Source organism: Bombina bombina, chromosome 3, assembly GCF_027579735.1.
Source record: "Bombina bombina isolate aBomBom1 chromosome 3, aBomBom1.pri, whole genome shotgun sequence".
Lineage (NCBI taxonomy): Eukaryota > Metazoa > Chordata > Amphibia > Anura > Bombinatoridae > Bombina > Bombina bombina.
Genome location: NC_069501.1, coordinates 226882764 through 226905430, shown reverse-complemented (window position 1 = coordinate 226905430; position 22667 = coordinate 226882764). Strand labels below are relative to the sequence as shown.

General features: G+C 38.6%; 1 protein-coding gene across 1 annotated transcript in view; it reads right to left on the bottom strand.

Moving 5' to 3' along the window:
- The window catches only part of SEZ6 (seizure related 6 homolog), a 639531-nt gene that overhangs the window by 360864 nt on the left and 256000 nt on the right, over positions 1–22667 (bottom strand). The window contains exon 4 of the mRNA XM_053705225.1: positions 4521–4713. Coding sequence (XP_053561200.1) covers positions 4521–4713 — 193 coding nt within the window. The remainder of the gene's footprint in view (positions 1–4520; positions 4714–22667) is intronic.

Below are 22667 nucleotides of genomic sequence, written 5' to 3'. Positions count from 1 at the left end.
TGAAGAGGATGGCTCCGCGTCGGCTCCTTGGAAGATGGCTCCGCTCCGCTCCGGATGGATGAAGATTGAAGACGCCGTCTGGATGAAGACTTCTGCTGGGTGGAGGACCTCTTCTGCGCCACTTGGATGAAGATTTCGGCCCGGTTGGGTGAAGTCGGCTCAAGGTAGGGTGATCTTCAAGGGGTTAGTGTTAGGTTTTTTTTAAGGGGGGTTTGGGTGGGTTAGAGTAGGGGTACGTGGGTGGTGGGTTTTAATGTTGGGGGGGTTGTATTTTTTTTTTTTACAGGTAAAAGAGCTGATTACTTTGGGGCAATGCCCCGCAAAAAGCCCTTTTAAGGGCTGGTAAAAGAGCTGGTTACTTTGTAATTTAGAATATGGTAGGGCATTTTCTTATTTTGGGGGGCTTTATTATTTTATTAGGGGGCTTAGATTAGGTGTAATTAGTTTAAACTTCTTGTAATTCTTTTTTATTTTCTGTAATTTAGTGTTTGTTTGTTTTTGTACTATAGTTTAGTTTATTTAATTTAATTTAATTTTAGGTAATTGTAGTTAATTTATTTAATTAATTTAATGATAGTGCAGTGTTAGGTTTAATTGTAACTTATGTTAGGATTTATTTTACAGGTAATTTTGTAAGTATTTTAGTTAATTAGTTAATAACTATTTAATAACTATTCTACCTAGTTAAAATAAATACAAAGTTGCCTGTAAAATAAAAATAAACCCTAAAATAGCTACAATATAATTATTAGTTATATTGTAGCTATCTTAGAGTTTATTTTACAGGTAAGTATTTAGTTTTAAATAGGATTAATTTAGTTAATAAGAGTAATATTATTTAGATTTATTAAAATAATATTTAAGTTAGGGGGGGTTAGGGTTAGTGTTAGACTTAGGTTTAGGGGTTAATAATTTTAATATAGGTGGCGGCAGTATAGGGGGTCAGGATAGGTGTTAATAAGTTTAATATAGGTGGCGGCGGTATGGGGGGGCAGGATAGGGGTTAATAACTTTAAATATAGGTGGCGGCGGGGTCCAGGAGCGGCAGTTTAAGGGTTAAACAATTTATTTAGTTGCGGCAGGGTCCGGGATCCGCAGGATAGGGGTTAGTAAGTTTATGTAGGTGGCGGCAGTATAGGGGGTTAATATGTATAATGTAGGTGATGGCGGGGTCCCAGAGCGGCGGTTTAGGGGTTAACATATTTATTATAGTTGCGGCGGGGTCTGGGAGTGGCGGTTTAGGGATTAACATGTTTAATATAGTTGAGGCGGGGTCCGGGAGCGGCGGTTTATGGGTTAATAAGTTTATTTAGTTGCGGCAGTGTAGGGGGGACAGATTAGGGGTGTTTAGATTCGGGGTACGTTAGGGTGTTAGGTGCAGACATCTCCCATAGGAATCAATGGGATATCGGGCAGCAGAGAACATGAGCTTTCGCTATGGTCAGACTCCCATTGATTCCTATGGGATCCGCCGCCTCTAGGGCGGCGGATTGAAATCCAGGTACGCTGGCCCGGAATAGTAGCGAGCGTACCTGGTAGTAGTTTGATAACTACCGAAAGTAGTCAGATTGTGCCGAACTTGCATTCGGAACATCTGTAGTGACGTAACCATCGATCTGTGTCGGACTGAGTCCGGCGGATCGTAGGTTACGTCAGTATATTCTACTTTTGCCGGGCAGTAGGGCTTGATAACTAAGGCGAATCAGCCTCGCCACAAATACGCTGCTTAATTCCAGCATATTTGCGGTTGACTGCTTGATAACTAGAGGCCTAAAACTTTACACTTATGTTGTCAACTAATGAAACTTAAAAAAATGCATTTGCATGCTTTTCTCAGACTAATCGTTTCTTTGACTGCATCATTCTAGCTAGCATTTATATAGCGTTTAATGTCCCTTTAAGAAAAATGTCTGTAGGGTTACTTGCTGCTAAAAGGTTAAGAAACAATAATCTAGAATAACATTAGTAATGGTATTGGTTTTATGTGCTTTTGGGACTTCATCTACAATTGTGCTCGTAGCTCTGGCTACTGCACTTAGCAAAAAAAATACTGTTAGAAATATAATTAGGTCCAAAAAACTACTTATGTATACTCCTTTAGGGTACACTTACATTGCTAGCTGTTTACCAGTAAAATAGAGAAATGCCTTGCATTTAATTATTCTAAGTACTTTCTTTTATAGTGAAGCTAACTTCATACAGTTTACTGAAACCCTCTATGTCACACTTCTGGGGTGAAAGAGCATAATTTATACAAGCTGGAAATGTTTGTTTTTTAACCTGGAGACATGTTAAGTAAAAGAAAATATTATAGTACAATGTCCCATTAAAGAGCCACTAAAGTAAAAATTAAAGTTTAATTATCCAGCTGAGCATTAAAGGGACAGTCTAGTATAAATTAAACTTTCATTATTCAGATAGGACTTTTAATTTTAATCAAATTTCCAATTTACTTTTATCATCAAATTTGCTTTTTTCTCTTGGTATTCTTAGTTTAAACTAAACATAGGTAGGCTCATATGCTAATTTCTAAGCCTTTGAGGGCTGCCTCTTATCACATGCTTTTTAAATCTCTTTTCAACACAAAGAGACAGAAAGTACATGTGGGCCATATAGATAACACTGTGTTCAGGCACAGGGGGTTATATAAGATTTAGCACAAAACAATGCTAAATGTAAGACAATAGATAATAAACCGTCACAGTCATGTGATCAGGGGGCTGGAAGAAGGTTATCACAAAGATAAAAAGTATATTAATATAACTGTGTTGGTTATGCAAAACCGGGGAATAGGTAATAAAGGGATTATCTATCTTTCAAAACAATAACAATTTTATGGTAGATTGTCCCTTTAAGTAAGGAGAGACATTCTTCCTCAGTGTCATATTTTGATACTCATTTACATCTTGTAGAAATCTCTTTTCAAATTGGACCAGAATTTTTAGAATTGGTAAAGTTAGTGATATAACTAAAACTAAAACTACTATTGGGTCTACATTTCTGCAACCTGTTTAGTCCTAACCAATAAATTATGTCATCATTCTTATTCTCGGAATTACTTGTTGGGCAATAAACTAATGTCTTGATGAGCTGGGCTTTAGGTTTTTCTCCACAATGTATGTTCAAGATGGTATAATTTGAAATAAGAATGGTATTCCATGTTGTGGGTTTGCAATCAAGGGCAGTTTTTATAGTTATAGTACTCATATATGCTTCCAAAGTGACTTCCAAAGAAAAGGTAGGTATGCGCATTTGTGCACTTGGGGTGCTAACGAATGCGGAAGAATGCGACCACAAGCCGCATTCGCCTCATTTCAGAGTCAGATTTATTCTTGTCAAAGTGCAGCATACTGAGAATTGTTCAAATCTAGATCTCAGTGTGTTGCACTTTCACAAGATTAAATCCGGCTCAGAAAAGAGCCAAATGCGGCTTGTGGCCGTCTTTTCTTCCACATTCGTTAGTACCCCAAGTGCACAAATGCACATACTTATAACTTGTAAATATAATAAATTAATTCAGAGATTGGTTCACTTAAAGAGACAATTCTAGCAACAAATGGATGAACAGGTGGCCATTGAAGATTTTTTTTGAGGAAAAGGATTCAAAATGTGGAAATAATTGGAAAGCAGATATTATATATTCCTGTTTGATATTTGTAATTGATCTATTATGCTTTGCTTACACACACAAAATAACTTAAAGGGACATGAAAGCCAATATTAAACTTTTATGATTAAGCTAGAGCACACAATTTTAAAATACTTTTCAATTTACTTTATTCTCTTAGTATCCTGTTTTTGACAAGCATGCCTAGGTAGACTCAAAAGCAGCAATGCACTATTGGGGGTTAGCTGATGATTGGTGGAATCAACCATGTGCCTCTTGTCATTGGCTTGTCAATTGGGGGTTAGCTGCCTCTTGTCATTGGCTTGCACTATTGGGGGTTAGCTGATGATTGGTGGAATCAACCATGTGCCTCTTGTCATTGGCTTGCCATATGTTTAGAGGTCCCATATTGTGCATTAATTGCTCTGGAGCTGACTTTTTTATACTATGAGTATAACATTTTTTTGCAGGCATTGTACACACAGAGATAGGCAAGCAATAGTGCACTATTAAATGCTCTAACATTCTTTTTGCACTTTTATGTCCCTTTAACATAACACTGTGGCATTATTTTACAATAATACATAAACCTCCCTATCTCCTTTCTGTCCCATAACCTAATGCTATGAAGCTGCCTCCTTTGTGTGACTCACTTTATTATTATTTTATAATTTTCTTGTACATTCTTAATGCATTCTTTTGTGCTGCTTACAAAAAATCAAAATAAACTTGATTACTCCCAGAATCAACAAAGAGAATCAATAAGAGCCAGACAAAATCCTAATTTTTCTCTAATGTATGGTGGAAAATGTCTACAGCTTTATTTGTTGATTGAACTTTTGTGATATAATTATGTTCAGTATTACAAAGTTGTTGTGTTTAATCATAAATCACTTATATCGTTGTTTGTTACCTTGGTAATAGAAGTGAAATCTGCTGGGATTGCTTTGCTGCAGACTCTGGTAGTGGACCATAACTTGATTAGTTGGGCTACGAATCACCTGACCCCTCATTAGAAAAGATTCATTGGCCAAGATTGTAGGCTCCACCCCTTCCAAATTCTCAATGGTTACTGTATCTCCTTCCGATAAGCTGATATTTTGCACCTGTTGAAATAATCAATTAAATGTTAATATTATACATTGTATCCAAATCCTTTATCATGAAAACACACAATATGTGTATGTGTTTATGCATTATGTATTTCTATAAGTACATGTTTGCATGAATTCTTGACTACATGGATTACCCATGGCAATTTAGAGGAAATCTCAGGGATTGCAGACTGGCGCAAGTGGAAGGAAACAGAATTTATTCTTTTAGTTCTGAAACACAGATGGGCTACACAATGGGGTAGATTTATTATAGTGCGAGCGGACATGATACGTTTTGTTGTATCATGTCCGCTGCACATCGATAAATGTAGACAGCATACACTGTCAGCATTTATCATTGCACCAGCAGTTCTTGTGAACTGCTGGTGCAATGTCGCCCCCCTGCAGATTTGTGGCCAATCAGCCACTAGCAGGGGGTGTCAATCAACCCAATCGTATTTGATCGGGTTGATTTCTATCCACGGCCTCAGAGTAGGCAGACAAATTATGGAGCAGCGGTCTTTAGACGGCGAGCCTGAAGCCATACGGAGCTTGATAAATCGGCCCCAATAACTCCATACACCCATCTAGGCCCTAATCAACCACTACTAAACCAGCAAAGGCTTATTTAAAGGGTTATAAACACTGCATATACCAGCTACTACAAAGTAAAAAATAATCCTAACGTACTGTAGCACTAATGCAAAAGCTAAATGGTAAGTTTCCACCTTTCACCTTCCAATCAGTGCCTGTGCAAGTAGTGCAGATAAAACAATAAAAAGGGGATACGTAAAGACCCTTTTTGATGTATTTTACATTGCAAAATGTTTTGGAATAGTATCTGTATCTTTAACAAAGCTATAACATGTATCTTGCTCATAAAGAGGGATCATACAAACTATATTTTCATCTGTTACTGTGCTGATTAGAATTTGTGTCTATGTTCTGATCTTTGGATAATTGATAAGTTGCAGCAAGCACTTAGCATAGCTTATTCCAGCAGGTTTTGGAGAAGATGAATTTGGTTTAAATCCCAGCATAATCTCCTTGTCGATTGGTGAGTAACTTTATCCTCTTATTTATTATTATTATTATGCTTTATTTATGAAGCGCCAACATATTCCACAGCGCTGTCCATGGATACAATTCATTTAAATAAAACAATTATATAAACTTGTAAGAGACAGGACAAAATTTGCAAACACATACAGGAGGAATTGAGAGCCTTATTCCCGTGGGAACTTACAATCTAGAAGGGTAGGAGGTTGAGAAACAGGAGGTGAGGACTGCAAGACTGAGAAAGATGTTAATGCAGAGTTAGATGAGGAAAGTGAAAATAATTTATTACTGAGTTGGGTGGTAGGCTTCTCTGAACAGAAAAGTCTTCAGGGCACATTTAAAGGAAGAAAGATTTGGGCAAAGCCTTTCAGCAGAGGGAGAGTGTTCCAGAGGGTAGGTGCTGCACGACAGAAGTCCTGCAGTCTAGCATGAGAAGAGGTGATAGTCGCGGATGCAAGGAGCAGGTCATTGTTGGATCTTCATACATTTTTGTAATTGGTAAACATTCTATGTTATAAAATTATATAAGTTCTATTTTCTACTTATACAGATGCAAAAATCTCAAAACACATGTCAGTTTGCTGGTTTTCCTGTTCTTGGCACAACCATTTGATTTTGATTAGCTACATGAATATGACATGAAAAGATTCAATAAATATGTGAAAAAGAATAAGAAAAAGACAAGGGGTTTCCTACACTGACCCAAAAGCAAAATATACACAGTTGTGGGAAATGTTAAAGATTGGGTCTAATTTATGCAGCATTGATAAAGATGATGATAATATATTTTTAATGGAAAAAGGTTCAGTAAAATCTGTTTAAATTTAAAGGGCCATAGCAGTTGAAACATTACATGATCTAGAGCAGACATCCTCAAACTTGGCCCTCCAGAGGTTTTGGAACTACATTTCCCATGATGCTCAGCCAGCTGATATGCTGGCTGAGCAAGCATCATGGGAAATGTAGTTTACATTACCAAAATAATAAAATTCCCTACCCTATACTAAATTACAAATAGCCCTTAAAAGGGCCTTTTGCGGGGCATTGCCCCAAAGTAATCAGCTCTTTCACCTGTAAAAAAAAATACAATACCCCCAACATTAAAACCCACCACCCACACACCAAACCCTACTCTAAAACCCACCCAATCCCCCTTTAATAAAACCTAACACTACCCCCTTGAAGATCACCCTACCTTGAGCCTTCTTCACCCAGCCGGGCACAAGTGGACCTCCAGAGGGGCAGAAGTCTTCATCCGATCCGGGCAGAAGACGACATCCAGACTGGCAGAACTCTTCATCCAGACGGCATCTTCTATCTTCTTCCATCCGGAGCGGAGCAGGTTCATCTTGAAGACATCCGACGCGGAGCATCCTCTTCCTTCTTGATCCGACGACTGAATGAAGGTTCCTTTAAGTGACGTCATCCAAGATGGCGTCCCTTCAATTCCGATTGGCTGATAGGATTTTATTAAGGTAGGAAAAATCCTTTTGGCTGATGCAATCAGCCAATAGGATTGAACTTGCATTCTATTGGCTGATTGGAACAGCCAATAGAATGCAAGCTCAATCCTATTGGCTGATTGGATCAGCCAATCTGATTGAACTTCAATCCTATTGGCTGATTGCATCAGCCAATAGTATTTTTCCTACCTTAATTCCGATTGGCTGATAGGATTCTATCAGCCAATCGGAATTGAAGGGACGCCATCTTGGATGACGTCACTTAAAGGAACCTTCATTCAGCCGTCGGATCAAGAAGGAAGAGGATGCTCCGCGTTGGATGTCTTCAAGATGGACCCGCTCCGCTCCAGATGGAAGAAGATAGAAGATGCCGTCTGGATGAAGACTTCGGCCCGTCTGGATGTCCTCTTCTGCTCAGATCGGATAAAGACTCTTCTGCCCCTCTGGAGGTCCACTTGTGCCCGGCTGGGTGAAGACGGCTCAAGGTAGGGTGATCTTCAAGGGGGTAGTGTTAGGTTTTTTTAAGGGGGGATTGGGTGGGTTTTAGAGTAGGGTTGGGTGTGTGGGTGGTGGGTTTTAAATTTGGGGGGTTATTGTATTTTTTTTTTACAGGTGAAAGAGCTGATTACTTTGGGGCAATGCCCCACAAAAGGCCCTTTTAAGGGCTATTTGTAATTTAGTATAGGGTAGGGAATTTTATTATTTTGGGGGGCTTTTTTATTTTATTAGGACGATTAGATTAGGTGTAATTAGTTTAAAATTCTTGTAATTCTTTTTTTCCCCCTGTAATTTAGTGGTGGGGGGGGGGTTTCCGTAATTTAGTTTATTTAATATAATTGTAATTAATTGTAGGTAGTTTAGGTAATTAGTTTAATTATAGTGAAGTGTTAGGTGTAATTAAAATTTAGGTTAGGATTTATTTTACAGGTAAATTTGTACTTATTTTAACTAGGAAGTTATTAAATAGTTAATAACTATTTAATAACTATTCTACCTAGTTAAAATAAATACAAACTTGCCTGTAAAATAAATATAAACCCTAAGCTAGCTACAATGTAACTATTAGTTATATTGTAGCTAGCTTAGGGTTTATTTTATAGGTAAGTATTTAGTTTTAAATAGGATTCGTTTATTTAATAGTAGTAGATTTATTTTGTTTTATTTAAATTATATTTAAGTTAGGGGGTGTTAGGGTTAGGGTTAGACTTAGGTTTAGCGGTTAATAAATTTAATATAGTAGCGGCAACGTTGGGGGCGGCAGATTAGGGGTTAATAAATGTAGGTAGGTGTCGGCGATGTTAGGGACGGCAGATTAGGGGTTAATAAAATGTAACTAGTGTTTGCGATGCGGGAGTGCGGCGGTTTAGGGGTTAATAAATTTATTAAAGTGGCGGCGATGTCCGGTCGGAAGATTAGGGGTTAAATAATTTTATTATAGTGTTTGCGATGTGGGGGGGGGGCTCGGTTTAGGGGTTAATAAGTAGTTTATGGGTGTTAGTGTACTTTGTAGCACTTTAGTTAAGAGCTTTATGTTACGGCGTTAGCCCATAAAACTCTTAACTACTGACTTTAAAATGCGGTAGGAGTCTTGGAGGTAGAGGGTGTACCGCTCACTTTTTAAAGCGATCGTAATACCGGCGTTAGGCAAATACCATTAAAAAGATAGGATACGCAATTGACGTAAGGGGATTTGCGGCATGCTAAAATCGTGGAAAAAAAGTGAACGGTACACCCTTTCCTGCCTGACTCGTAATACCAGCGGGCGTTAAAAAGCAGCGTTAGGACCCCTTAATGCTGCCTTTTAAGGCTAACGCAAGACTCGTAATCTAGCCGTCTGTTTTTTAACCTGCCAGAAATAGATGTAATACAGAGGAAGAGTTCTATAGGACACCATCCAAAGACAGCTCCTCCAGTGCAACAAGTGCAAATAATTTTTACAAACCTGTCACAATGTTGGCCTTTAAATCAATTCTTCAAATGTCAATTAATCTTAACTGCGACCCTCTCCCCCATCACTAGCACTAACCATAACATATACACACTATTCTGGTACAGTATTGCCCTAAAATACCCCAACTCATTCCCCTCACTGCATCTACTTAACACCCCCATGCAATCACCTATCAATAAAATCTCCAATAATCTGACACCCCGGTCCCCAACATGATCCTGATTGCCTCAATCACAATCCACAAAAAAAAAAATCCCCTTACAGCTAAATATCCACTGTACGGGGGGCGTGTCCGGGCGAAGATCCAAGATGGTCGACAAACTGAGAGCTCTGTAAAGCTAGTTTACAATCCGCCTTGTAACTTGGATTTCTATCAGTCATCCGGTGCTAAAGTATACCTAACTATCTTTAAACTACTGTGCCAAGCTGGAATATCTAATTTTTAAACAAAGCAGGGCTTCTTAGACCGGACCGCTGAGATCTGCTGGCGGCCCTCGTGGAGAGAGATCTCAGCACCCCCCCCGGGGGAACCGGGTTAGCAGAGCAGATTAAGTATATCTGTGTAACACCGAAGAATCCGTCTGGGACCATGGAGGAAGATCTTCTTACCAAATTGCAGACATTATTTGTGGAGTCTGAGAAGCACATCAACGAAAGATTTGACCGTCTCTTGGAGATAATCGGAACGCCATGTGCATGTACGAAAATGGAGGGGGAGGCTATATCTAGCGCTGAAGATGTTCCCATTCATAATGCCCTACCTGAAGTGAACCTGCAAAGAGCTGGTGTCACAGAGCCGAATCCGGAAGAAGCGTGTGGTTCCCTGGTCCCGCGGGTCCGGGACGCACCGATATATGGGAACTGTGTGGCAGTTGGCGGAGAGCCCCTCATCCACATATGGCCTAGGGCAGAATCGGCTGTTGCCTACTATGTCAGAGATCGCCTGACTGGTGCGACTTGTGGGGTCGGGGTGGGGAGAGCGGCCGGCTCCCTTACGCGCGGCCCTACTTGTTTGCACAAGCTGCAGATGGATTATCCCTATATAGCTGCCCATGCAATCTCAGTTATGGGCTTCCACGGACGAATCTCCAGGGCTGGAATCGGTTAGCAGAGGAGGCATATCCACTGGACTGGTAGACTTGGGAGCAGGCTTGTATCAGAACATTTGACGATAGTATGCCTTCACATTTTTGCTAAGGCCTGGCCTAGGTCAGCGTGTCCTAACAGTTGTGAGGGGTAACTGAGACTTGAGACTATATTTATGGTTCTGCTGCAATCCTCATTTATTCACTAGTCTGCTTGTTTGTTAGTATGGCAGTTATATTCCTGGATGTATGTATTTTATGAAAAATGTTATGACGGCCCAAAAGCCTGATGTCTGTTCATACGGTTTATATTTGCTTAGAGATAATCACATTTGGGTTACCCCATCTGCTGTTCTGTAAGGAGGAAGACTCCTCTACAAGGCTCATTATTTATGTAACCTATATTTTGCAGCTGGCGTCTAGGTGAACCTGTTTTTATTTCCTCCTACCAATAATATGTTTATATAGCATTCACTAATAGGTTGGGTTCTAGAGGGCCCCTGTAACTTTACCCCCTACGTTTTCTAAAGTATTTATTTTTAAGATGCAAACTGAGGTATGTCTCATCCATGCTTTAGTATATTTGAGGGGGAGAATATGTCAAAGTATAGAAAGCCTATAGTGTTAATATTCTTGTTGATCTGTTATATTACTGTTATGGTATGTTATATGTGTCCTGCTGAAGATATCAAGGACACACTCAAGCCTGCATAAGTTACGAATTAGTTATTGTATTTAGGCTTATACTAAACTAGATGTTTGTTTTGTGTTATATGTCCTACTGTACATGTACTTTTGTAAAATGAGGTAATATCCATGGCTGGAAAATGTATCTATGGGTTGGGTTAAGCTTTGATCCTACAGATGGGAAGACATGCTTGTTTAACTAATCGTGCAAATCATGATGTATGACAAATGGGCGTGTTGCCATGATATTTCTTTCTGAAATCTTGTGTTGTTTGCCATTTTACCTCAATAAAAAACTATTTAAAAAAAAAAAAAAATATCCACTGTACTACAATCTAATCAACCAACCATAAGTAACTTAAATGTCCTATACATAGCAGGGAACTGAACTCAAAGAGTGATAAAAATAATTTTCTATAATGATTATCTATAGATATCTGCACAGAACTAGGAGATAATAAATAATTAAGGTTCTTCAGAAGGACTTCAGATTAGGCTATTTCAAGGGTAGCAAACTAATGGGGATTTGTTATAACATTTAAAGAGGCAGTCAAGTCAAAATTAAAGTTTCATGAGTCAGATACGGCATGCAATTTTAAACAACTTTCCAATGTGAAGAGTCAAAGATAGGTCCCCAGAAGGGAACCAAAAAGGGATGCGCTAAATAATTGCAACCAAGTCTGTGCACAAACCGTCAACAATCGGGTGTGGACGGGTAATACAGGAAGGCTCAGATGAGTAGCACAAAACTGTAGAGGCAGCTCCTCTGGTCCTCGGTGAGAAGATTCTGTGAAATTAGAAGTGAAAAAGAGGGCGCCACATAGCGTAATAAAGTTTGATCAGGAGCAGGTAGAACAATTTCAAAAGGCTTACCGAAAGAATATGCACCGTTCTGTGACCGGTGCTCTCTGGCAGACTAACACTCTCAGTGGTTAGCACACTGGTGGATCTGTGATACCGCTGCACCTGAACAAAGGCAGGTGGGTCTCTGTGTAGCCCTGGTGAAGGGAGATGAACTTCTGTGGAAAGTGATGTTTCAGGGCTGCAGTATGTATCAAATTCGCTAGCCCTTCCAAGGTAAGATAAAACAAAGGACAACTTCCGTGAAGTAAAAACAATCTTTAATCCATAAAAGCACTGCTACACGTTTCTCGACCGTAAACTGGTCGTTTCATCAGGCATGAACAAATGGATACAATTCATACAAATTGAAGACCTTAAATACAGGTGTGTTATAAAAACGGAAGTTGTCATAATACTTAAAACAGACCAATGGTGGCTTGGTTTAACCTGAGAGGCTTATTAACACTGTGTATGATGTTCACCTGTGTAAGCTGTAAATGATTTCCAATTTAACAAAATAGACCTTATAAGTCCCAGCGATGTTACTTTTCACTTTGTATATTCTGGAGCCGTGGGGTCTCAGTTTACAATTTACAGATTTCTGCCACTATTCATTAGTTTTATTAATTACTTTACTATTTCTTTGTTTTTCTTTCAAACAAACACATACCTTTTGGGTTTATTAATCAGAATGTGAACTGAAACATTCAGGACTAATTTGATAATGGTCTCTGTTACTTTTGTTATTGTTCTATCACTACTTCTGCAGAGATACACACTTGCATTTGATCAATGGGGCAGTTCACAGGTGAACATCATACACAGTGTTAATAAGCCCCACAGGTTAAACCAAGCCACTATTGGTCTGTTTTAAGTATTATGACAACTTCCGTTTTTATAACACACCTGTATTTAAGGTCTTCAATTTGTATGAATTGTATCCATTTGTTCATGCCTGACGAAACGACCAGTTTACGGTCGAGAAACGCGTAGCAGTGCTTTTATGGATTAAAGATTGTTTTTACTTCACGGAAGTTGTCCTTTGTTTTATCTTACCTTGGAAGGGCTAGCGAATTTGATACATACTCCAGCCCTGAAACATCACTTTCCACAGAAGTTCATCTCCCTTCACCAGGGCTACACAGAGACCCACCTGCCTTCTTTCAGGTGCAGCGGTATCACAGATCCACCAGTGTGCTAACCACTGAGAGTGTTAGTCTTCCAGAGAGCACCGGTCACAGAACGGTGCATATTCTTTCGGTAAGCCTTTTGAAATTGTTCTACCTGCTCCTGATCAAACTTTATTACGCTATGTGGCGCCCTCTTTTTCACTTCTAACTTTCCAATGTACTTTAATCACCACATTTGCTTTGCTCCTTTGGTATTCTTTGTTGAAAGCTAAACCTAGGTAGGCTCATAAACTGATTTCTAATGTGTTCATATATATAACATTGTGCTCACTCCCGTGGAGTTATTTATGAGTCAGCATGGATTGTATAAAATGCATGTCTGTCAAACAAACTGAGATAAGGGGCAGTCTGTAAAGACTTAGATACAAGGCAATTACAGAGCTAAAAAGTACATTAATATAACAGTGTTGGTTATGCAAAACTGGGGAATGGGTAATAAAGGGATTATCTATTCAAGTAGACTGTCCCTTTAATATTTTTTTTGAGTTTATATATTTTTTTTATTGTTTTAGGGGGATCACAATGGGTAAAAACAAAAATTGGGATTGGATTTTTGGGTTAATTATGTAGGGGGTTAGATTTTAGACGGTTTATTGTTGAGGACATTGTATAGGACAACTTGGGATGTATGATGCTTAATAGCCCATCCTATTAGAAGTTACACAGCCAGTGTTGAGCCTCTTTATTGCTTGGTGTGTCTTTTTCACAGAAGAGAACTTATATTTATATGACATTTGTTTTTGCTCTGCACAATTACGCCTAGATTTAGAGTTTTGTCGGTAAAGACTTGCGATGATAACAAGCCTTTTTTTCCCAGCGCATCCTTAAGACAACGCTGGTATTACGAGTTGTCTGAATGGCTGCGTTAGCCTCAGAAAAGGGAGCGTTGAGCCAAATTTAGCTCCACTTCAACTCTCAATACCAGCGTTGCTTACGGTAGCGGTAAGCTGGAAAAACGTGCTCATGCACGATATCCCCATAGGAAACAATGGGGCTGAGCTGGCTGAAAAAACCTGCAAAAAAAGCAGCGTTCAGCTCCTACCGCAGCCCCATTGTTTCCTATGGGGAAACACTCTCTAAGTCTACACCTAACACCCTAACATGAACCCTGAGTCTAAACACCCCTAATCTTACACTTATTAACCCCTAATCTGCTGCCCCCGCTATCGCTGACACCTGCATTTTATTATTAACCCCTAATCTGTCGCTCCGGACACCGCCGCAAACTACATTATCCCTATGAACCCCTAATCTGCTGCCCCTAACATCGCCGACACCTAGATTATATTTATTAACCCTAATATCTGCCCCCCCCCAACGTTGCCGCCACCTACCTACACTTATTAACCCCTAATCTGCCGACCGGACATCGCTGCTACTATAATAAATGTATTAACCCTTAAACCACCGCACTCCCGCCTCGCAAACACTATAATAAATTTTATTAACCCCTAATCTGCCCTCCCTAACATCGCCGCAACCTACCTACAATTATTAACACCTAATCTCCCGCCCCCAACGTCGCCGCTACTATAATAAAGTTATTAACCCCTAAACCTAAGTCTAACCCAACCCCCCCTAACAGATTAGAGGTTCATAGCTATAATGTAGGTTTGCGGCAGTGTCCGAAGCAGCCGATTAGGGGTTAAAAATTTTTATTATAGGATTTGCGATGTGGGGGGGCATTGGTTTAGGGGTTCATAGGCAGTTTATGGGTGTTAGTGTACTTTATAGCACTGTAGTTAAGAGCTTTATGTTCCGGCGTTAGCCCATAAAATTCTTAACTACTGACCTTTTTTTGCAGTTGGAGTCTTGTCGGTAGAGGCTCTGCCGCTCACTTCTTCCAAGACTCGTAATACCAGCGTTAGGCAAATCCCATAGAAAAGATAGGATACGCAATTGACGTAAGGGGATTTGCGGTAGCCTCTAGTCGCGGAAAGAAAGTGAGCGGTAGACCCTTTCCTGCCTGACTATAAATACCAGCGGGCGTTAAAAAGCAGCGTTAGGACCCCTTAACGCTGATTTTTAACCCTAACGCAGGACTCTAAAATTAGCCGTTAGTTTGGTTGGGATTGAAAAGACACATACATTGTAAGATTATTTATATTGCTCTATTGAAGCCAAATTTGTAGTTAAATTATATTAAAAGTTTTATATGTCATACACTTTTTCAGTGCAGACCATAACATCTGATCTACAGTTTGCATATATGAAAATAACTTGTATGTCTCTTGAAGATTCAATGAATAATATTTAGAAGAAATCAGAGGCCCAGGTGCAAGAATCTAAGAAGGTCCCCCCCACACCCTACCTCCCCAACAAAAAGGTGAATTTGATACATTTTATTTTTATTTTATTTTTTTACATTTAACACAGAAAAAAAATGTGAATCAGATTACATGTCTGAAAAAGGAGGTACCCTGTGCCCACAGTCTGTGAGATGGTCTGACCCCTTATTATTGTATATAGTGACACTGTTAGACCCATCAGTACTGTATATAGTGAGTTAGTGAAACAGTCTGTAATATGCCGGTGCAATTGCTGGCCTGACCCTACCCACCCCAGTACTTTATAAAGTGACCACAGTAGTCAGTGACATGGCCCAGCCCCCCCCCCCCCCCCGTTGCCACCCGTCCCCTAAAATACAGAACACTTATACATTACACATGCTGCAGGGTGTGCAAGGGAGGAATATGAGTAGTGCTGTCCAGAAACACAATACATGTTCCTCTCTGCACACCATGCAGCATGTGTAACTCATAAGTGTCCAGGAAAACATGGCTGAGGTGGCAACTCTAACTGTATATAGTGGCACTGTATAGTGACACTGTTTACCCCCTGACCCCCCATGCTGTAGTAACAAGGTCTGTAATTTGCTGTTTCCACAAACATACACACACACACATACATGCATGCATAAATACACACACAGTCACATACATACACACACACACACACACACACACACACACACACATGCATGCATAAATATACACACAGTCACATACATACACACACACATGCATGCATAAATATACACACAGTCACATACATACACACACACACACACATGCATGCATAAATATACACACAGTCACATACATACATACACACACACACACACACATAAACACCAATGGGTAAAACAGAACACTAACCCCAGTAGTTATAGACACTAGTAAAACATCATGTCTCACTCACATGATATCAGTGCAGGCAGTGGCAGGTCAACGTTTTTTATTGGAAAAAAAAAAAGAAAAGGAAAAATATTTTTTCATTTGTTTTTTTTTTAAGCAGTTGCGCCCTCTGCACCCCCTGTAGTTTTGCCCCTGGAAGAAATACATAATCTATACTGGCACCCTATTGAAATATAGACATTTTTGATGCTTATATTAAATAAAAACTTGCAAGAAAGATGGAAATATATTAGTTAATATAATTGTATTCATTACATTACGAAACATGCAGTTTAATTATTCTCTATTGTTTCAAATACTAACTCCCAAAACCTCTTGTTGACAAATTCAGAATGATACTGTAATAACTATTTATTATTAATACCTAATCCCGAAGCATTTAGATTACTGTGAATGGCTTTCATTTAACCTTTAAAGGGATAGGGAAGTCAAAATTAAACTTACATAATTCAGATATAGCATGCCATTTTAAGAGACTTTTAAATTCACTTCTATTTTCAAATGTGCTTTAATCTCTTGGTATCCCTTGTTGAAAAATAATATGCACATATCCTACACTAGTGGGAGCTAGCTGCTGATTGGTGCCTGCACACATTTATCTCTTGTGATTGGCTAACTAGATGTGTTCAGCAAGCTCCCAGTAGTGCAATGATGCTCCTTCAGCAAAGGATAACAAGAGAATACAAAAAATGATAATAGAAGGAAATTGGAAGTTGTTTAAAATTGTATGTTCTATCCAAATCATGAAAGAAAATCTTAGGATTTCCTGTCCCTTTAAAATGCTATTACAGCAAAGTGATAAGCAGAGTCTTCAGTAACATAGTGTGTATGCACCACTCCTAAAAAAACATTGACCGCACTACAAGCTCATACGACTTTTTATATTATTAATATAGGTTATATTATTACTTTCTACATTCATTATAGTTATATCTATGGAAGAAATAATCAGAAACAAATTTCACCTCACTTGTACTTCACTTCTCTCATTAATGATGGTATGAATGTTTTTTTATGCTTTGACAGTTGTATGTTGTGCAGTCTGTATGATGAATGCCTGGCTGACTACGATCAATATTGGCCGCTAGCTCTCTTCTACTGAATAGGTCCTTTTGCAGGATCAATAGCACACAACCTTTAAAGGGCACGTTCCCACCTGGATGCTGTAAAACATCCCTAACCTCCCGCAGGCCTTCAACAAGCCCAAAACGAAGCATCTCCTGAGGTAGTATCATAAAGTTCAAGGTTGGCAGCTATTTTATTTAACAGAAGAATACTGTTATTAGTATTTAGAACTCACCAGGTGTATTCTTCAGTTATATATAAAAGTGCAAAATTAGTAAATAGAATAACAGAAATGCATACTTATATACATATATAAAACTGAGCATCCTGCCTGAGGAATTTAGCAATCTAAAGATTTTGGATGAAGGTTAAAGCTTGATGGTGTAAAATATGGAAATTGTTGTAAATAATAAATGTTTTAATCTAGAAAAATGTAATTTTTGTGTGTGAACATTTGATGAATGTCAGACATATTTTAAATAATTTATGAGTAGACATTACAGATAAACAATATTCATGCCAGTTACACAGTGTGTAAATATAACAGTGTGCACTATAAGGAACACAATTTGAATAAAACAATAATATAATTAATCATGACCATTAATTAAAAGGACACAAAAACCAATTTGTTTTATTTCATGATTCAGATAGAGCATGCAATTTTAAGCAACTTTCTAATTTATTCCTGTTATCAATTTTTCTTTGTTCTCTTGCTATCTTTATTTGAAAAAGCAGTAATGTAAGCATAGGAGCCAGCCCATTTTTGGTTTACCACTTAGGTAGCACCTGCTGATTGGTGGATAAATGTAGCCACCAGTCAGCAAGCACTACCCAGGGTGCTGAACCAAAAATGAACAGGCTCCTAAGCTTACATTCCAGTCTTTTCAAATAAAGATACAAAGAAGACAAAGACAAATTGTTAATAGGAGTAAATTAGAAAGTTGCTTAAAATTGCATGCTCTATCTGAATCATGAAAGTTTAATTTTGACTAGACTATCCCTTTAAAATTGAGCAGCTATAACCAGAACAACAATATCTGCTACTAGTCTTACATGATACATACAACCTTGATTTTTTTTTTTTTAGAGAGGCTAACGTGTTGTTACCTATTTAGCACATGTGGAAGCAGATTTTCTAATGGAAATCAATGCTTTGAGAGTGAACAACTAAAGTAGCTGCTGATATGCACTACAAAGCCTATGGTATTAGAAATGTCACTTCAAAGTCATCATTGTCAGAATCACAAGTAATTAAAGTAAGTAAAATGTTTAATGGTTATATGTTTATCTTTTAACATTTTAATTCAGGGAAAATGTTATTACAACTGCAATTCATTTTTAAAGCAAACTAACATATGCTATCTATTTACGGCAGCTATAGTTCATCTTCTGTTGCTATGACTAGTATTATAAGGGATGGAAAGTACTCTGAATGCAAGGACCAACTGTTGAGGCAGAGAACCATCAGAAGCTGGAGAAAAAGAATTTGACAGGCACTGCAGTCCAGGTAGATTTGCATATAAAAAGTCTCATTTATTCAAAGATACAAGGTAAATACCAATCCAAGAAGTGGGAGACCATAGTAAAGGTGACTCATAACAGGTGAGGGTAACACACAGGTGACTGTCTGACGCGTTTCGCGCCCCCTACTGGCGCTTACTCATAGACACAATACAAGCAATACAGAGATGCTATAAATACACATTTGAACAATCAATTAAGAATGGGAGTTAACCCAATAAAGCCTAAACTAAAAAACATAGCTAGGATGTGTGTATGTTAATACTATAGCAAGCAAGAACATATATGTATGAAAAAGAAGCTAAGGAAGGGAAAATATACATACTAAATGTATATATTTAGGTACTCTGGTCTATTAAATTATCCAAATTTGTTCCATAAATGAATATGTATGTGATCTTGGAAACAATTTACAAAATCTAACTTATGTATTAATAAGCTGCCAGTGGACTAAAAAAAGAAGAACTAAATAATAAGCAAAAATAAATATAAACCTAAATGACTGTTATATAAGGGATAATCTAAGGAATGAACAATGATGTAATACAAGCATCCTTGTGTGAAAAAATGCTATCTGAAAAACAGGAAACATATTAAAATATTGTTCATATAATCTAAATCCCTACTCTTGTGATTATCTAAACAAGCAAATAGTAATTAATGCCCTAGACATTATAACAAAGAAACAAAATAATAATAATAATAATGAATTGAAGAATGCAACGACAAAATGGGTACTTAGGTATCAGTTATATTATGTGCCATCGATAAAATAATCAATGTCACATTCCCTGTTGATACCCATTGGGCTTCTAGTTTGAAGCTGCAGGATCCAATAGATCTCTTTCCTTTGTAGAATTGTATACCTATTGCCACCTCTAGGAGGCACAAGAGCTATGTCAATAATACTAATAGATAAATTGGCTATGTTTGTAAAATGTTCTCCATTGAAATGATTTGCAATGGCTGATTCCTTGACATAGTTCTTAGTGTCCCTGAGGTGTTCACTAAACCTTCGTCTGACCTCTCTAGAGGTCTGACCGACATATTGGCAATGGCAAAGATTACATGTTAAAAGGTACACAACAAAGGTTGTACTACAATTTGCATAAAAGTTGGTAGTATACCTTATGTGTGTATTACTGCTTTCAAATTGGTTGCCCACTTTAACTAAGGAACACATGCCACAATTTCTACTAAGACACTTAAAGCTTCCATGTCTATTCAACCATTGTGTGCCTCTCAAGTTTTTTCTAACTACCTGACTGGGAGAGAGACTACGGGCTAAAGTTTTCGGCTTTTTTGCCACAAATCGGAAATCTTGAATTAGAGGAGCTAAGATGGTATCCCCTTGAAGGACATGGCGATGTTTTTTAAGAATTTTAGCTATCTTGTCATATTGGCTACTAAATTCAGTAGTGAAAACAACAGCTTCACCGAAGGAATTATTACATGGTTGCCGTCTGCTAGTGTCATAGGTTTTAATCTCAACTCTACATTTTTCAAGAGCAGCTGAGTTATACCATCTAGCAATCAATCTGTTTTTAAGTTCTAGAGACTGTGTTTCATACGTCTCTAAAGACTGTGTATTCCTTTTTAATCTTATAAACTGTCCTCTAGGGACATCCTTAATAAGATGGCTAGGGTGCTGAGAGGTAGCATGCAGAATTGTGTTACCTGCGCTAGGTGTACGGTATGTTTTGGTGTATGCTCTATTGCCCTCACTAAATAAAGTGAGGTCCAAATAGTTGACCTCTATTTGACTAAAATTGCCCGTGAACCTAAGATTCATGAAATTATTGTCCAAGAAGCTTAAAAAAGTCTTGAACAAAACTTCATCCACGGGCCTCTTAAAGATAATCAAAAGGTCATCTATGAACCTCACAAATAGTAATATGTCCTCTAACCAGGGGTTGAGGACACTATAAATATAAGTGAGTTCCCACCAAGAAACATAGAGATTTGCGAATGCGGGGGCAAATTTTGCCCCATGGCCGTTCCGCAGATCTGTCTGTAAAACATGTTTTCGAACATGAAATAATTATGGGATAATGCAAATCGTAGAATATCCCCTATATACTTTTTTACTTCATGTTCAAGAGTCAGCTCACGATCTAAGAAAAATTCTACAGCCTCTATGCCTAGATGCTGTGGTATAGAGGTGTAGAGTGAGCTGATATCCACAACCAGCCAGGTATATTGGGGTTCCCAAACAATCGATTGTATAGTGTGTATAAGGTGGGAACTATCTCTCAAATAGGATAATTGTTTAATAGCCAGGGGCTGGAGGATACCATCTAACCATGACCCCAAAGGTTCAAGAAGTGACCCCACCCCAGAGACAATAGGCCTCCCTGGGGGATTGATGGGGTCCTTATGAACCTTGGGGACATGGTAGAAAATAGGAATGAGAGGATTACTGGGGACCAAACTTTCAATGTCTGTTTCTTTGAAGATACCTAATTGTACACCTTCCTTTAACAATCTGACCAACTCATTTTTATACTTAGCAGTTGGATTCCCAAGGAGTTTCTGATATACTTTAGTGTCAGACAATTGTGAAACAGCCTCATTGAAATAGGCCTCCTTATCCAGGACGACAATGCTGCCCCCTTTGTCCGAGTTGCGAATGACAATCTGATCATTACTTTGGAGTGACTTTAAAGCTAGTCTCTCTTCGCGACTCAGATTTTGGGGGGCAGCTTGTACACCCTGCATGCTATTAAGCCGCAAGATGTCCTCCTGGACTAGCCTCTGATATGCATTGAGGTGTGGGCCCCTGTAATGTACTGGATATAAATCTGATCTCAGCTTTTCAGGTTTCAAAAGGTCAGAAGGTAGAGTAACACTTCTTTCTCCACTATAGAGATCTGCAAGTTGGACTACTGAGCAGGCCTCACTGAACAATAAATGTGTACTCTCTGAATATGGTTGAATAGGAGAATTCACAGTTCCCTGTGGGGCCTCCCCTGTAGGATCTCTGGTAAGGGAGAAATAGCGTTTGAGAGCCAGTTTCCTAATAAATTTATTAAGATCAAGCAAGGTGTTAAAATAAGAAAAATTTGAGGTGGGAGCAAAACCTAATCCCTTGCTTAAAACTTTCTTTTTATCAACATTAAGATTATGCTGAGACAGGTTAATTATGCTCAAACCAGTGCTGTCTTTATTATTTATTGAACTGTCCCCTTGTAAATTCGACAAACAATCATTTAATGTCCCTTCTTCTTTTTTTTCATTTTTCCTGCTCCTTTGTTTCCTGCATCTCTTTCTTCTTCCAATTCTACGTTGGACATCTGTCTCGTCTTGGGTCTCACATCTGATGGTGTGGTCTGCGATTTGTTCCTCGACGATTCCTGTAAAAAAATAGTAGAAGAAGATGGAGGGGAAAGAGAAGAAGTGACAGAAGATGGAGAGGAAGAGGGTGTTGAACCATAAGAGGTTCCTGCAAAGGACGAATCTGTCTCAGAATTTTCTCCTTCTGAACCACTGAAGACCACCTTCTTATGACCATTCCTTTTCTTTAGTATGGATCTAGGAGTATGGGCAGTAGAGACTGTAGAGTCTTCATGTGTTGTATTCTCATTTCTTAGAATTTTCTGTTGTTTTTTATATTTATTCCTGTTGTTCCTCTGTAGTTTTCTCAATGCCGCCCAGTTATAAACTTTATCTGACTCATAGTCCTCTTTGTCCCTCTGGAATTTATCCCCAGAGGGACAGCATGCTCTGATGAACTGCCAGTGAGGCAGGAAACGCGTCAGCAGAAGGATCTCACTGTTTGCTCTGCCGGGTTTGTTTTAAGAATTACTAAATAAAGCACAAGTTTTACTATACCGATATCTCTCCTCTCTCTCCTTTCTACTCTGGAACTGTGAATTTGCTTGGAATTACTATGGAAAATAACC